Source organism: Formica exsecta, unplaced genomic scaffold (assembly GCF_003651465.1).
Source record: "Formica exsecta isolate Colony F162 unplaced genomic scaffold, ASM365146v1 scaffold4, whole genome shotgun sequence".
Lineage (NCBI taxonomy): Eukaryota > Metazoa > Arthropoda > Insecta > Hymenoptera > Formicidae > Formica > Formica exsecta.
The window spans coordinates 1,523,748-1,541,076 of record NW_021851238.1 but is presented as its reverse complement, the minus strand read 5'-3'; the positions used below and the strand labels follow the sequence as shown (position 1 = coordinate 1,541,076).

The 17,329-nt window shown below is 35.4% G+C and overlaps 2 protein-coding genes across 2 annotated transcripts in view; one reads left to right on the top strand and one right to left on the bottom strand.

Moving 5' to 3' along the window:
• Positions 1-1,102: 1,102 nt before the first annotated feature.
• On the bottom strand, positions 1,103-13,220 carry LOC115239917 (putative inorganic phosphate cotransporter). The gene is made up of 4 exons (XM_029814778.1): positions 12,800-13,220; positions 5,018-5,238; positions 3,964-4,855; positions 1,103-3,885 (listed from the first exon to the last, which is right to left on the bottom strand). Exons 1-4 carry the CDS (start codon positions 12,822-12,824, stop codon positions 3,554-3,556), a joined length of 1,470 nt encoding a protein of 489 aa, XP_029670638.1. The 5' UTR covers positions 12,825-13,220; the 3' UTR covers positions 1,103-3,553.
• The window catches only part of LOC115239916 (cilia- and flagella-associated protein 52), a 15,248-nt gene continuing 2,787 nt past the window's right edge, over positions 4,869-17,329 (top strand). Inside the window, exons 1-5 of the mRNA XM_029814776.1 lie at positions 4,869-4,890; positions 15,090-15,289; positions 16,229-16,406; positions 16,619-16,868; positions 17,022-17,298. Coding sequence (XP_029670636.1) covers positions 4,869-4,890; positions 15,090-15,289; positions 16,229-16,406; positions 16,619-16,868; positions 17,022-17,298 — 927 coding nt within the window. The remainder of the gene's footprint in view (positions 4,891-15,089; positions 15,290-16,228; positions 16,407-16,618; positions 16,869-17,021; positions 17,299-17,329) is intronic.

The window sequence follows — 17,329 nt, the reverse complement described above, 5'->3', positions numbered from 1 at the left end:
TAAAAAGCTATATAAATTAAAAACATAATTTGATATTGCTTAAAATGCTTGATAATTTTGTTTCAAAAATAAGAAAAAAGTAAAAGCAATTTATTATAAATATCTTCTATACGTTATATATTTAAAAATTATATTTAAAAATATTATTAAGAAAATTTATTCAAGAAAATTTATTTTATGTCACATGCGCATATACGTAAAAATACTTCAATAATAACTTTTATTATCGCTGTAGTATATACTAGAATAACAAAACATCACGCGCAGCTAATAAAACATTAATAAATCCATAATATTTCTCCGTATTTTTAATCCACAATTATGTATTTAGCACGGACATGCACCAACCGGCCGTTTTACCGTGGCACGGAAAAGTGAACCTGGCCATATAGTTTTGCCGGCTCTAAAATAGTTGGCGCTACCAGTTAGAAAAAGCGTCTTACGAAAAACGGCGGCGTGGCTCCTCTCAGACTTCTCCTCTGCTATAAGCTAACAGGTAGCTACCAATGAAGAACCGCTTTTTCTTACGTTCGTAATAAAGTTCTCGATAAAAGGTAATTCTAATTGTTATAAGACATAAAAACGAGACGTAATACATATATTGCAAATTTAAATTTAAGTAATATCGGGATTTACAAAAAATTCTAGATTTGTAAACTATTTCATATCTCTTTTAAGATATTCGTATTTTTATCTCAACTATGTAGCATCGACATAATTTTTTAGGGAGTTCAAATGCTATGTATCTTGAAATTTCGAGATGGTACACGAATTATAATATAAATTTTTTTTTATATTTATATATTTTCGTATTTATAGACCATTATTTGATTTTATACAAGCAAATGAAAGAAAAGATATGAAAGGAAATCATTGATTTTTACAACATTTTTATTAAAAATGTTGTCAGAAATATATTTAAAGCCACTCTCGAAAAACAGCCTAAATTCTTTTATTTGAAGAAGAAAAACCAAATTCTTTAATATAAAAAACTCCGGCTCTTTTTTTTTTCTTTTTTTTTCTCTTTATATTATACACCTTTATGTGAACATATATTTTTCAGATTTCTGAGAAAGGAAGAAGAAAAAGAAAACACAAGCTGTAAAATGCAACCAGAGCAAGAGCATGTAATGCATATTATTAAGCAATACATTTTTTTTCTGACTGCATTTCTTGCGCCTACACGCAATCTACGCAAAAATTATGTCTATCTATGTAAAACATACGCGTTGTGAAAGCATTATGGATTAAATTATCCATACACATGGCACGATCTTTCGAGTTGCGGAGAAACGCATTTTGAATATCATCACGCTGTATTTCTCGTAGGAAAATATTGCTCCCTAGATACATCGACTAATTGACGCTTATTAAAATATCGTCTGCATAAAGCTCGTTAAAAATCTGGCAGCGCGTAATTATAGCAAATGACTGTTGTACTATCTGGCCATCATTAAGATAACAATGCACGCGATACGTTCTGTAATTTCAATTACATCATGCAAGTATCACGAAATCGAATATTGAGAACGATATAGAAATATGAATGCGACACAAGAACAAAATTATCTAATCTTTTAAAATTTTATATAATTTTATATACAACTTTGATAATATAAAAAAGATAATTCAGATGCCTTTTCGCTTGGTATTATATAACTTTCATATCAAATTAATTTTTATCACATATATTTAATTTGGATCTATATCGCTCTCAAAAAAACAACGACAGCGGAAGCCAGTCATAAAACTGAACCGCATCTGATATTAATCGTTGAATGATAATCAAATAAAACAATTTCTTATGCTCGAGTGATATTTAAATCGAATATCTATATAATTAATTGGTTTTCAGTTTATATTTACATAGAAGTATCTCGGCTGATTTTCTTTAATACCGAGATGCGCTGTTTTTATTGTCTTTTTTCCTTTTTTACAATTTCGTTGTCGGGTATATAAAATATCAAACACATTGTCTCTCCAAGAGAAAAATTTTGACAATTTTGTACATTATAAATCCGTCATAATTTTATCAAAGTAAAATCTTTAATTTGCATTTATATTTTTATATAATATGCTTTTTGTTTTAACTGTTTTTAATTTAAAAATCTTCGGTATGTTATCAGGGTATCTAAATTTTGTTAAAATACTACGTTAATGCAGAACAGTGAAAAAGTGATAATAGATAGTAATAATGTAGCTTGATCGATCTGGATTTCGCAGAACAGGTTCTTGAAATGCGCGCGGATCATCGATGAATAGATATATCTTGTTGCATATTTTTATAAGATATACGCTTGTTTTTTTTTGCGAGGTATGCAATGAGAACATGAGTCGGCATCATTTATACATTTCAGATATCTCTTCTGTGAACATAATCTGTGAATTATTAAACAGTGAGATAGGTCTTTCAGAGTTGGTCTCAGAATTACAAACATTCATCTGTTCCTTACAATTAGCACGGATAAAATGTGTATGTGTAAAACTTAAGTTGAACAAAAACGATATTAAAAAGAAATGCGCGAATTATCACACACTTTTGTAAAGTGCATTTTTGCACAATATATAACTTCGAATTATAACAATACGACAAATGGAATTCGAGCATCTATAGTTACATGTAACGCGATGTGATTACGAAGAAAGAAAAGAAAAAACGCATATTATGTAGTTTTTTAACGAGTCTCCGACAAACTTTGCCGAAACTTGAATTGTTTAATCAATGATGTGGAACAACATTTTACATTGTATTTTATATATGATAAAATAAAATAATATATTTATTATGTACATTGCATATCAAATGAAATTTATTAAGTAAATGTGTGTTTATTTCTGAGACCAGCTGTTTTCGTTTGTGTATTCTGGGCCAATTCGTCAATATATATGATCAATTGCTCTTTCGCAATAAGATTTTCCTAAGAAATATCAGAGATTTCCGAAGAGCTCGACTATATTTTAATTCGACGATGGCGAAATGATGATATATTGGCGATTTATGTATATAATTAACATATTTTAATTAATTATTTTAATATTATTTAATTATTTTAATTATTTTAATTATTTTAATATTTTAATTAATTAAATTAAACTTAACTATAAATTTATTTAATCTCTTTTTATCTGATATAAAATCCGCAATATATACAATGCATTATTTGTCCATCGTCTTTAATTTACAATTCCTCCTTTTACTACAAAATCTGCGTACTTGCGTAAAAGTCGCATTGCGATGAATAATACACATTCACAATTCGCGGCGTCCAGAGCCGTGCGAACTTAACGCTTGAATTATTATTCAAGGATTATGTGCGAGAGTGAACACACGTCTTTTTCATCTAACATCTCATTGTCATGCGGATGCGATATGAAATCCTTGTCGAAGAATGTGGAGAAACGATAAGACGGAACTTGCGCTTGTCGAAAAAAAAAAAAAACGATATCTAGGATATCTGTGCGAGATCTCTTTTTTCGGAAGAAAAGCTTGACTGTTTCATTAAGCGCTTAATAGCGTTTAACTTTATGGGGCACTGCGCCAAGAACAAGGCTTTCATGATTTCTTCGGAGGCGTCTGCTTGCCTGTCTCCTCACGCAGCCGCCTCTCCTCCCGATCTCGTATAACGAACTCAGGATCGTTCCAGTATTGAACCTCGCCGCTGGCGTACAGGATGAAGATTATATTCGTCACGACGAAGAAACTCAAGACGATCCAGAAGACGAGCCGCCATTGGATGAGTGTTTGTTCAGGCGCCAACACGCCGACAATGTATGGCGTGATTATACCGGTAAAGGCACCCATCCCGTTTACCAGTGCCATCAAAGTGCCGGAGTAATTGGGACTAAGATCCAGCCCGTTGACTTTCATCCCGGGATAGAAGGTGCCTGTGAGAGAAAAAAAGAGAGTCAGAGAGAATTTGCGCGTAAATTGTAAGTCGTAATATACCGAACAGAATTACGTACCCATCATAGCCATGCCGATGGTGAACATAGCCACCACCAACGTTTTATCGCACGAAGCGTACGAGGCGCCAATGATGAAGACACCTGGGCCCAGGGAAGCGATAGTGGTACCGAGTTTTCGCACATTGGTGCGTGACATGATACCATTGGTAATTATCCAATCGGCCAGCCAGGATGTTGCTATGCTGCAGAACCACATAACGAGATAAGGCAACGACGAAACCAAACCGTTGTTCTTGATAGAATAGTGAAGCACGCTGCTCATGTATTTAGGGAGATCGGTGACTAAGGTGAAGAAACCCCAGTCGTGACCGACTTGGGCGGCGATCAGCGCCCAGATCGGCGCCGAGCGCAGCATATGGCGCCAAGGTACGGGCGGCGGTTTCGTGTGGGTGTGCTTGTTCATACGTTCGTGCAGGTATTTCATCTCACGCTCAGAAATGAACGGATGCTCATACGGATTGTTGTAGCAGATCAGCACCCATACGAGGAACCATAGCAGGCCGATTCCGCCGAACACGTAGAAAACTGCGGGCCAGCTGTAGGAGTGTAGGATCAGGCCGGATAATAGGTTGGCCAGTACCGTGCCGAGCTGGGCACCGGCAAACACCATCGATCCGATCATCGATCTCTCTTCCGGTGGCGTCCATTGTGCCAACATAGCGTTCAACGCTGGAAAGGTCGTGCCCTCGCCGAGGCCCATGAAGATCCGCAATACCATCAGGCCGATCCAATCGCCCCAATCGACCACCACCGGCGTCAACAGGGTGAAGATTGCTGTCGAGAGAATGCCAAGACCGAGGGAATATTTGCCACCGAACTTCTCGGCCAGTATTCCTCCTGGCAGATGCGTAAGAACGTAGCCCCAGTAGAACGACGAGAGAATGAGACCCTAGAATCAAAAGATGAAGAAGATGGTTATTAAAGGTAAGATATAAATAATTATAACAGCGAGATCTCTAAAACAAGTAGCTCTATAAAAAATAGTCTCTCACACGCACACACAGTTTGATAGTATCAACGATTAAATTTGAGCAAAATATCTTTCACATACCTGAGTATGTTCATCCCAGTCGTAGCGTTGGGCATCTTTTGCGTCATTTTCGTTTTTATTGTCCGATGTATTATACGGACAGGAATCGTCCGTGTAATTGACATGTATTGGATATGCCATTTCCGTAATAGTGATTGAGAGACAGACTCTCATAGTATATGCATTCAGGATTGCCAGAAATCCCATTAATGCGAACACCCATCGTTGCGGTAACCGGCCACCTGTAATTGCAAACAATTGTCGCAAATTTTACGTTATCAATCCGATATTATCCGAGAAGCTTAATAAACTCTAAGCTTTGATTAACATAATTTTCGTAATTACGAACGCAAAGGGTAATTTCATTCCACACATAAAAATATATCTAATCGGTTTAGTTAAAACACTTATATTATCTATATTATATATATATCTTTTTTAATACGATTAAAAGGGATGGACTACAATCTACGAAGAAAACATCTTAGATTATAACGGATTAAACCATTTGTTTACACAGAAATTGTTTGCACACTATCCGCTGATACTCGCTTTTTGTTGGACTTAGATCGCGTTACAGCACTTATCTCGTGTTTATAGACTTGTTATCCCGTTACTTGTCACTTGTTTCACCACTATCGATATGCATTTTTTTACAATTCCTTTGCCCATAAATCGCTCGCGCGAGGAGATTTTTGCACGACTTTACTTTCACTGCATTTGACTACCGGTCACTTTGAATGCACGATGACGTTTTATAACTCGCAAAACAAGACTTTCTTTATCTATAATAAGACATGCAGGATATGTATATTAGATTATTAGATATATATACGAATCTCATGACAATCGCGTTTTCTAACATTTAGAAGAACAACATGTTACAAATGTTACAAAAGAAATATCTACAACTTTTAATTTTGTGACAAAAAGATCTTCGCAAGCGATGGACATTTCCGTTCAATCTTACACTCAGCAACAGTTTCCCTTCCCGTTTTGGTGAATGAACCTTCGATCGCTCGTTTTCTATTCCGCGGTCGATGCGCCCACGTGCGATCACGTATGCACGCACGTGCCTCGACATACATAATATGTATCTCGCCGAAGAGTGCCCTCGCCTTTTCGGTGAAAAAGCATCCGTGCAATTCGATGGCGTGACGAGAAGAGAGGAACGATCTTGGAAAAGTCTCCTCTGCTTCTTTGAGAATTTTCCGGTCAGAGTTGCGGTATCATCCCTTAAGTTCCACGAGTCACGTTAAAAAGGATGTCTTCGCTTGATTTTTAGCTGTGTAGAAACGACAGCTTGACAGCCTGCCATTATCTGTCAGGCCCACCTATCCATTCACCGAGTCAACAACCAAGTCGATCGCTATTCCTTCCTCGTGCACGACCTCGTCGGCACCTTCGACGATTTAAAGTCATGGAGAATGTATGCGCCATGCAACGGCACACGCGTGAAAATTCTTTTCCGTATACCGTTAACCGTTGTTTGAACGTGGAGAACCCTTGACATGCGTGCATGCATGAAAACGCGTAATTGAAGTAAAAGTGATTTAGAGCCGTCATCGCGTTTATACATATGTATATATACGCAAGTCGTACGTAACCGAAAAACAGGCGGAACTAAATTAACATTTCAAGAGGAGGACCGTCCAAGACAATTTTCTCATTTTTTGTTCGCTTATTATTATTAAACAAGCGAGAATTCTAAGTATTCGTGATTAAGCCATTCCATTCATTCCATCATTAATCTCGCGACAAGTTTTGCAGTTTAATTTTCCTCATAGAAAGCCGCGAATCGAGGAAAACCGCGAATATCTCTTTTGTCTTGCTAAAAGCGGTCATGGAAATATTTTTTGCACGTCTTGCGAAAATCTCGATGTACAAATACAGCAAACTCTTTCACGTATCTTGCAAAAACCGTTGACGTAAGAGGCCTGATCGATAATTATCATGCAGGCTGTTTTGCGCGAAATAATCCAATAGTACTTGAGGAAAAAAGGGGAGAGAGAGAGAGAGAGAAAGAGAGAAACAGGTTTTAGGAACAGGAAAACTTCTAACGGATATATTGGCCTGCATCTAAAAAAAGAGTATGCAGTCATCGATTTTTCTGTAATCAGAGGCATCTCACAATCGATTATCACGAGGATTGTGTCGCGAGATAGCGATATTGTTTGCTCCACGTTACAAAATTATTTAATATTAGATATATTTGCCGATTTTAGATATATGAAATTTGTTATGTAATCAACTTTGTGCGCGCTTGGCGTTGCGATGAAATTAGTTCATCGAAATACAGGAATTAATTGGCACATTTTTGCACATATCTATGCATACATATTGTACATGCGAGTCTTGTAATACTTTCTTTTTTATCGATGAATATATTCCATTGTTTTTTTTGTTTTTTTTTTTTTTTTTTTAATATTCATGCTGCATTTACAGGCATATGCACGGGTGAAGGAAAAACGAGAGAAACAAAAAGATAATCGACAGATAAAAGGATTTTTTATAGAGTGTTATCGTAAAACCTCTAAGTATTGAAAGGTGCATCAGACCTGCATTAGTTGGTACTTTCGTGTGTCAACAAGCGATAATTCGATGATGGCAACGTCATTGATCCGACTTTATGAATTTGTGTTGTTGTACACATTTCAAGTATTCGAAGTAATTAAAACCGCTGAATGTACTTGGCAGATAAAGAATGATAATTGTTTTTTTGCGCAATGAAATCATCGATCGGTTTTTTCGGGGATTAAAGCGAATTTTTGTTCTATTTTTTTTTTTTTTTTTTTTTTTTTTTTTTTTTTCTACCGCTCGAAACAATTGAAACGAACGAAGCGATTAAAATAGATTATTATTATCATCAAATCTGCGATATATCTCGGTGTGAATTATCTCTTGTCGCTTGTGTTGAGTTACTTGGAGTATGAATTAGCAGAAAATAACTTACGATGCGCACAATATGATTTATTACGAAGCGTAATCGCAAGGGCTTTAGGAATCATACGCTGTGCAAGAAACATAAATCCGCGAGATATTCTGTCACATTATAACCAACGTGTTATATATAGAATCCAATTACGAAATAGATACTGCAAAAGCCGTCAGATATTTGCGAAATTATATTTAACACCTCGACGAAAGATTTAATGACTTATTAATAACAAATATAAATCAATCGTGATTACTTTTTTCGGTTTTATGCCTCAAATTGCACGGGATTTTGAAAAATCATTAATTTCGACTTTGGAATTTTTTCTATCATGTACGAGAAAAAAGATATATATATTTATATTATTATTATTATTATTACTATTATATATATTATAATAATAATAATATATACATATATAATAATCACTTATTATAAACATTCTTATATATATATAAAAAAATATATATACATTATATTATTATTATTAATTTATATTGTCACAGATAAAATTGTCAAAATAATCTGCTCGATGATAATGCGGAAATTATTATTATTAATCCCTAAACGCGGAAACAAATCGCTATTATTGATTAGGATGGAAACCGATGTCATCGTCGCGTGTCAAAAATGCGTCAGCAATATTTTCGATAAATGTGCAATCTAGTTTTTCTCAAGTATTTTCTCAAGAATTGGCATACCAAAACGATGTCTCTATTGCAAATTATTACTTCTCGCTTGTCTGCGCTTATCTTCTGTTTACTTATTAATAAAATGTCGATATAAAATTTCATGATAAAACGTTCCACAAAGATAAAACAGGAGCGTCTCACGAGCAGACAAGCTTACAGCTTAATTATGCCGATTATATGATTCGTCGTTACAAGATATGTCGCGTAAACATTGACGTTTCAATAATGTAAAAAGACGCATACGAGATTTGATTTGTGTGTAAGTATGTTTCTTAAAAATGTATAATGATGACTTCTTTTATGTACAGTTTATGCCTAAATCGCTGATGTATTCTCGTTGTACAAACGATTACTTGTAGTTACGAAAAATCAAACAAGTAACCGAGAAATAGCGTTGAATTATAGAAATTAATTTTTTGATTTTAAATTAAGAAGCTTCTTTTCGTTTTGTATATCCTTTGTGCGCACAATACACAACTATTCGAACTTTGTACAGCTTTGGTACTTCCACGGAAGTAATCGATATATAGTGAAGTATCGTGAGAGAACGGAGGGGAGTATCTTTAAAAATAATACAATATTTTATATCTCCGACACGCGCATTATTCTCTCTTATTTTGCAAAAATACCGAAACGTATGCGAATTTTGCGATACACGCTTGCATTTTAATAATTTGTGTGTACACGCACGTGTATATAATATATATATATATATATATATATATATATATATATATATATACGTCTATGTGCTTATGCAACATACAAACGTATACACATGCGGCATATGCGTGCGCGTGCATGCGTGATCGTATACATCTAAATAAGCAGGATATACATCTGCATCAGCTGATTCGAATGATTGATATCGCGATAGACGCGTCCAACGAATAAAGAATGAGTCTCGCGTCCATCGGACGTGAGATCCATTTATTTTCCAAAAACTTCTTGAAGATATATTGCTCGAAAATAACAATAGCAATGGTCTGCGATATCATTGAGTGCCGCTACTTGAGGAGACGTCGGGGGACCTTGCTTACAATAGTCTCGCAATTTGAACAAATACAGAAACCCACGGCGAGAGATGGCAAGCTTCTAAAGAAAAATGCGATTTCGCGATTAATTGGGCTCTAAATTTATTAGTCAGATAATTATTACGATCGTTTTTAATTTATAATCAAGCTCCAGAAATCTTCGGTACTCTTTATAAAATTAGAGTGTCTATAATAGTAATAATTAATAGATATGCAGAAGCCATAATATATACAACACAATCAATAAATTAAAAAATTTAATTTTTTTTTCTCGGTGGATAATTGTTTTTTAAATTGGCTTTACGATGCGATTACACTATATATATATACATATATGTATATTATATGCAATGTTAAATTTTTTTTGTCGTTGCCTTAACTAACATTTTTCAGCGTGCAATATAGGCGTGATAAAATATAAACACGCACCACAATTGATACACTAATAATGTTATCTAACAATTACTTGCTCAAAGAATGCTGGAAACGCCTACTGTATTGAGTGCATTATCTTATCTCGCGATATGCGGGAAATACATGCTCGAAGAAGCTTTAACGCTTAGTTTTATCGATAATAGTTCTCTCTTTTTCTTTATCATAATTTTTTATATGTATTTGGATGTTGATTCGTCAAGAAAAATGATAACAAGAACGATCGTTTCCGCCGTGGCGAAGCGAGCCAACACGCGCTCGCGATTTAATTTCTGTGATCAGTTCCGCGAACTCTGCTATTTTCAATAAACGACAGTGATTATGCTCGCAAATAGATGAACAAACACGACACACGGATGGAACATAGCACGATATTAAATTTACGCAGCGTCTCATTAAAATGAAGTAACGCGACCGATCGCGACGTACATCGCTAATGGCGAGATCATCGACATTACGGATGATCGATGACGTAATCTTCTCTTGGAAGCAAGAAAAATATCGAAAGGCATAACATTTTTACACATATCGTGGCGAAGTTGTGATGATTTACGGCTGTTAATTGACTGATATATATGTATATATGTGACTTTAGGGAAAAGTACGAATGCGTTATAGTATTGTATCATCAACATTTAAGTGGTCGATCCCATAACTTTCCTCCTACAAGAAGAAAGATTTTTACGTAAAATTGCTGAAACTACACTGCTTTATGATATTTAATTTTATTTAATTGATATTTAATAATATTTATTTACGATTTTTTGAATGAAAACTTTTAGATGGATAATTCGTGCGGAATCAAAGAAAAGTTTGCGGAAAATTATGTCCATTATCGCGTACAATAAACTATTCATGCCAAAAGCGCGAAAGTGAACAATCTTAAAATTAATTTCGTAAATTTTCAAACTTAATTCAATGTGAATTGCGATGAAATATTGGCAAAGTTAATTAAAATTTTAAAAAAATAAATTAAAATAAAATAAATCTGACAATTTTAATCTTCAGAGTACCTTTTGAATTATATTTGAAGAAGATAAATATATGCATATATATATATATATATATTCAAAAATATACAATCTATTATACATATATAAATAGATGTATAATTCCTTGTACGCTTAAAGTTTCTTTACGGATGCAATCGTTATTCAGTTGGGTTTTAAGAGATACAATGATTTTTTTTTAAGAATTCCGAAGGCTTCTTCCGTGAAATCCATTTTCCATGCCAGACTTTTCAAGTCAGACTATTCTTCCTTAATATATACAGCGAGATATTTGCAATCGTGCTACGATTGCCAAAATGTCGTAATGAGTGCGTGATCCACGAACGTGCACGGTTTCTCTGCATAAGCAAAAGCAAACGTTCAGGCTTTACAAGCGAAAAACGAAAAAAGCGGCCTTGACCAAGAGACGTGATATGTGCGCCAATTTCCGGTAGCCAATTGTTGTGATCGATATCTATTCAAGGTTTGCAAGAAAAAGAGAGAGAGAGAAGGAAAGAGAAAGAATATGATAAAAAAATTAGACATGAGTCTGACTAAAGTCGATAAATAGTGTGCTGGACATAAATTCGTCACGGATCTCTCCTTTTATTTCTTCCAGCATTATGACTTTTCGCGCTTCTGATCGACCTTGATCGATCCTGTCACGGTTCAGTCCGTTCCAAATAAAAAAAAAAAAGAGATATGAATTTTGATGGTCTATGCATATACTCGCGCGACTACCTCGCGCGATTACGTGAATGTCAGGAAGTGCTGTGTAAACGAACGAGTTGCAATTAATGTCAAGGTATTCCCGCCTACGCGGTCAAACGAACGCGAAAGTTATGATAGGTTTAAAGCTGTAATCTTAACGAATCAAGATTTCTAATCAATGATCCTCGATCGTTTTGTTAAACAGTGACAGCCGCGTTTTTGAAATACACAAACGATAAAGACGATTTGATACGAGCTGATTGCACGATTATCGCGCTATCTACCGCTTTCGGCTTCATACTCAAGAAAATTGTTCAACATTTTCCAAAAGTTTACCGTATACTTAAACTGCGAATTATATTAAAACACAGTGATCTGCATCGATATGCGGCACATGACACATTTATCGCTTTGCAAAATGGTTTTTTTTTTTTTTTTATTACGTTATACTTGATTTTTATATCATGTTGTAAATGATCTTTTTATACTTGTTATACTTGACTCGTATGACTATGCAATACCTGATAATTTAAAAAAAAACTACATTATTTATCTTTGCTTAGTGCGAGAAAAAAAAAATGTGTTTTTTCTGAAAAATGTCAGGTTGACTGCGGAACACTCGGCAATATTTAACGGCACCGACTGGTTTTTTTGCGTCCTAGATATCAACGTTGATTTTGCCGCGGTAGAGGAAACGCATAAGCACTTTTTTTATTACAATCCGGTTCGGGTGGTATTTGACATCCAGTTTCTGATATCGATAAAACACATCACACGATGTCGCAACAAAAATTCGCCGCTATCGATGAACTCATTAATCAGCAAATCGCTCAATCCATTTCGATTCCGCGGCGATAAATCACGAGTTTATCAAATATGTTTAATTACTCGACAAAATGTAAATAAATTCAGGAGAATGGGTATCCGCGATAATGATTTAAATGCGAGATCGAGATCGTACTTACAACATGCTTTTCACGCAAAGATCACGAGATCGAGATCGTACTTACAACATGCTTTCCACGCAGAGATCATCCTTGAAGATTTACTAGGCACGCGAGATATGTCAATGATATGCGTCTCTGTCTTTTTCTATTTCTATTATTTCGTTAAAAGTGATGGCATTCGCGCACTTCGTTTTCCCCTTATCGAGGTTGCCCCTTTTGTGTTTCACGATAATTTTCGAATATATAAGTCACCGCACAGATCTCATCCAACTCCCAACTTCCTCCTGCTGTCAACTTCTCCGACAAGAAGCCGCACACACGTGTCGCGAGCGACTGAATCCGGCACCCTCGATAAGTTCCCTTTATATATCTGCTTTATGTACTGCTCGTCGCGCATTATCCAGGGTGGGGAATGAGAGAGGAATGCAGGTAAGAGTGGTAAAAAGCGATAAGCAGTCTCGGATCGCGGAGTCAGCGCGTGTGCGCATCGATATTTTAAAGAGAAATACTGGGACGCGCGCGATCATCTCCCCCGGTTTTTCCCGCTGGATCTTCCGAAGTGCCGGAGGAGAAAAAACATTTCGCGGCGTGTTTCGAAGTTTAGAGCAGTGTATACTTTTCTCTTTCGATTTTTGCGCGATTAAAAAATTCCCAAGAACGTAATCATATTTGTTATCGCTAAATCTTATTGTTAGATAGCTGGAGAAATAACTCTCGGAAGAAATTTAAAATATCTGTCTTATTCTTACGTCGGAGTATAATGAAAGCTATGCAAGAGAATTACGTGTATTATGTAACGTGCATTGTGCAATAATTAGAAACAAAAATAGAAGATATATAAATTTTGATTCTAATTGCGTAATAAACTTTAGCGATTTTTATCTTTCAAATCTTCTCGGAATTGTGTTAGATTTTTCTCGACAACGTACTCGGTTTCGCGTGCGCGACTATTTATTGCGACATAATGTATGCTTCTTTAATGTCAGCTTCTACTTGAGCTTCGTGCGCTTGAAACGAGACATTCACCTTAAATCGGGTACTTCACCTTCGGATAAAAATTATTCATCCGTTTTGTGTCCTCTATAATTATTTCATTTGACGAATTCTTTTCACGTATACTTTCATGGCGAACGACATCTCTTGTTAGATCTTTGCATGCGCGCGTGCAAATTCTGATTCACGCGATCTTGTACATGTGTCTGTCAGGTGGTCGATATCGATATGCGATATCGATGCTAATTATATTTCAAGCACGACGCAAGGCTGCATTTTAAGGCAATGTTAACATATACTACTTTGCAATATTTCGCCGCAAAGTTTTGCAAGCACCTGAAGCAGCATTTAATTGTAATCTAAAAAACTACATTTTTGTATGATTTTCATGAAATTCTACTATATTTGAATATTATAATTTGAAAACAATCACTGTACTCTTTCGACAAATATTTCGGTTAAAATAAACCCGTAACAATATCTTCTATCAATGTGATTTAGAATAGAAAATTAGACAAATTTAATTATATGACAATATATTTAAAGATTTAAAATTTATATATATTTTTTATAACATGATACAAGAGATATATAAAAATATATTATATAATTTAAATAATAGAACAAACCATTCTTAATTTTATTCCGAAATGCATACAATATCATTGATAAAAAAATATTCATTATTTATTTCATATATATTCAGACGTGTTATTAAAAAATAATCGTACGCAAAATACACCACTGCGGAAAGTCGACGGGAACGCACAAGGAGGGTGCATAGATACCGTACAATCAATTTATCGCCACGGCAACGCCAGTTTATATCGTTTCCATAAGTACACAACTTCTCTACGTGTGTATCTCTCAGAATAATACACTTTATCTTACCGCAAAGTTGGTGCAAGGAACCCGTCAACAATGGAGCCCCGGGATCTCGAAACGATCGGAATAATCGCGTTCGATGGTTTGTGCGAAAAGCAGCACTTAGATTTTATCATTCTAAATTTTTATGGATAACGAAACGAAACTCTAAGCTCGAAAAACGATTTTATAAATTATAGATACTAAAGATTTGTTATCGCGGATTCGAAATTGGCAGGATTAATCGAACGAGATAAATGAAATTTAGAACCGAGGAATCTGAATCCTTGTGAACGTGATTTATAAAAGAAATTTAATTTAAAAATATTTTAACAATTTAAAAAAATTTTATACAGCACACACACACACACACATGCACTTTATATATATTAATTTGTAAGTGTATCGTACAATTATATTTATTGTATTATTGTTTTACCGTGTTTCTTTTAAATTTCATATGTAATTATAATAAATTATACTTATTCATTTTGAGGTATAACGAAAAACGCTCTGCGATTACATCCGGACGAGAAGCATCTCCTCTATCCGATGGGCCACAAGGTAGTCATAAGGAGCATCGAAACCAGGGAGCAACGATTCCTCAGCGGTCACACGAACAATGTCTCGGCATTATGCGTTTCTCCGTGCGGAAAATACGTCGCTTCCGGCCAAAATAATCATCTTGGTTTCAAGGTATATACAGGGTGGCCCACGTAAAGTGTTACAAGCTAATAACTCTAAAAATATTTGTCGAATTAAAAAATTGTTCATGAGAAAGTTTCATGTTTTCGAGGGGCCTTTCTAACTACGTAAACATAAAATTGCCCCCGCTCCCCCTCTAGAGAGGGCTGGGGGTAACTTTGAAATCTTAAATGGGAACCCCTATTTTGCATATTCTTGTAGCTTATCTCGAGAGCTTTTCAAAATACTATAATAAAGTATTTGTTCATTAAGTACTTTTTGAGTTGTTTTATATCTTAATCTGACAGATTTTGATATAAAAAATAAAATATCTTGTAAAATATTTAGTTTTCGATAATCTTAACTTAATACTTTTATGTACAGAATAATGAAAAAAAAAACAAATAATTGCTAAATCGCATTGTAAATAATTACATACTTTTTCTTAAAAACAATTATTTTTTTTTTACTAATTGATTTGTCTCATTATTCTGTACATAAAAGTATTACGGTAAGATTATCGAAAACTAAATATTTTACGAGATATTTTATTTTTTATATCAAAATATGTCAGATTAAGATATAAAATAACTCAAAAAGTAATTAATGAAAAAATACTTTATTATAGTGTTTTGAAAAGCTCTCGAGATAAGCTACAAGAATGTGCAATAAAAAATGAGTGTTTTTATTTAAAATTTTAAAGTTACCCCCAGCCCCCTCTAGAGGGGGAGCGGGGGCAATTTTGTGTTTATGTAGTTAGAAAGGCTCCTTGAAAACATGAAACTTTCTCCTGAACAATTTTTTGATTTGACAAATATTTTTAGAGTTATTAGATTGTAACGCTTTACGTGGGCCACCCTGTATACAAGGTCCTTAACATTTCCATTTCTTATTATAAGCATATTCAATTGTATTTTACGCAATCTTACCTGCATTTTACGTTTGTCGCAGGCTATGGTAATCGTATGGAATTACAAAGAGGGTACGATGATGGGCAGCTACGAGACGCACAAAGTCGGCGTCGAAGATCTGTGCTTCACGTGCAACGGCGACTTCCTCGTGAGCCTCGGCGGCAGGGATGACGGCAACGTGATCGTCTGGGACGTCCAGAAGAATTCTCTCATATGCGGTATCCTCTCTGTTCAAATTTTTTTTTTTTTTGTAATCAATACAGATCCCCATCTTTGCAAATCCGAAAGTCAAGAGTACATTCGATTTGGAGAGACAGATTGATTCTCGAGAGTTCTCCAACTTTATCTTTCGCAATCTGTGAAACAATCTTAATTATACGTATAATTATAAGTTTGACGTAACATTATGCGAGAAACGATTCTCTCGCAGGATCATTAGCCAGCAACGATACAAGCGGCGACGCGTACAATATCGCGAGGATGCATCTTCACGGTGGGTGTTTCGTCACCGCGGGCGATAGGACCCTGAAGATCTGGCGCATCGAGGCGGAGAAGCGAAGGGTGCACGGAATCGACGTGGAAGTGGGCAAACTGAAGCGTCTCATCAACTGCATCGCCGTGGACGAGAGGGATGAGATCGTTTACTGCGGCACTTCTTCCGGTGATATCATTAACGCAAGGTCACATACAGAAATGCCGTTTGAGAATAAAAATTTTTGCTTATCATTCCATTAATACTTATCTTTTAATCGCTTTTATGTTTTATCTTCTTTTAGCTTTATCTATCACTTCGTCGTGCTTAATTTTTTTTCCTTTTTTTTTTTTTTTTGCAGATTAAACTTACGCGATGATCTGGGATGCGGTGAATCGCCGGCGCGTTCGCCGGTGATGATCGGCTGCTATTCGAAGATAACGCGCGATAAGAGAAAAATGAAGACGGGTGAGGGTGATCTGTACGCGGGCGGGGTGAGAAGCCTGCTGCTTCTGAAGGACGGGAAACTGCTGGTTGGTACTGGTGACGGTACCATCGAATTGATTCAAATAATAAGCAGGAAGGAGAACCGAACGCACAAGCCGTCAAAGTTCCCTAATACACCGCAGATACTCACTGTAAATATCTACAGAAGAGATACATTACAAA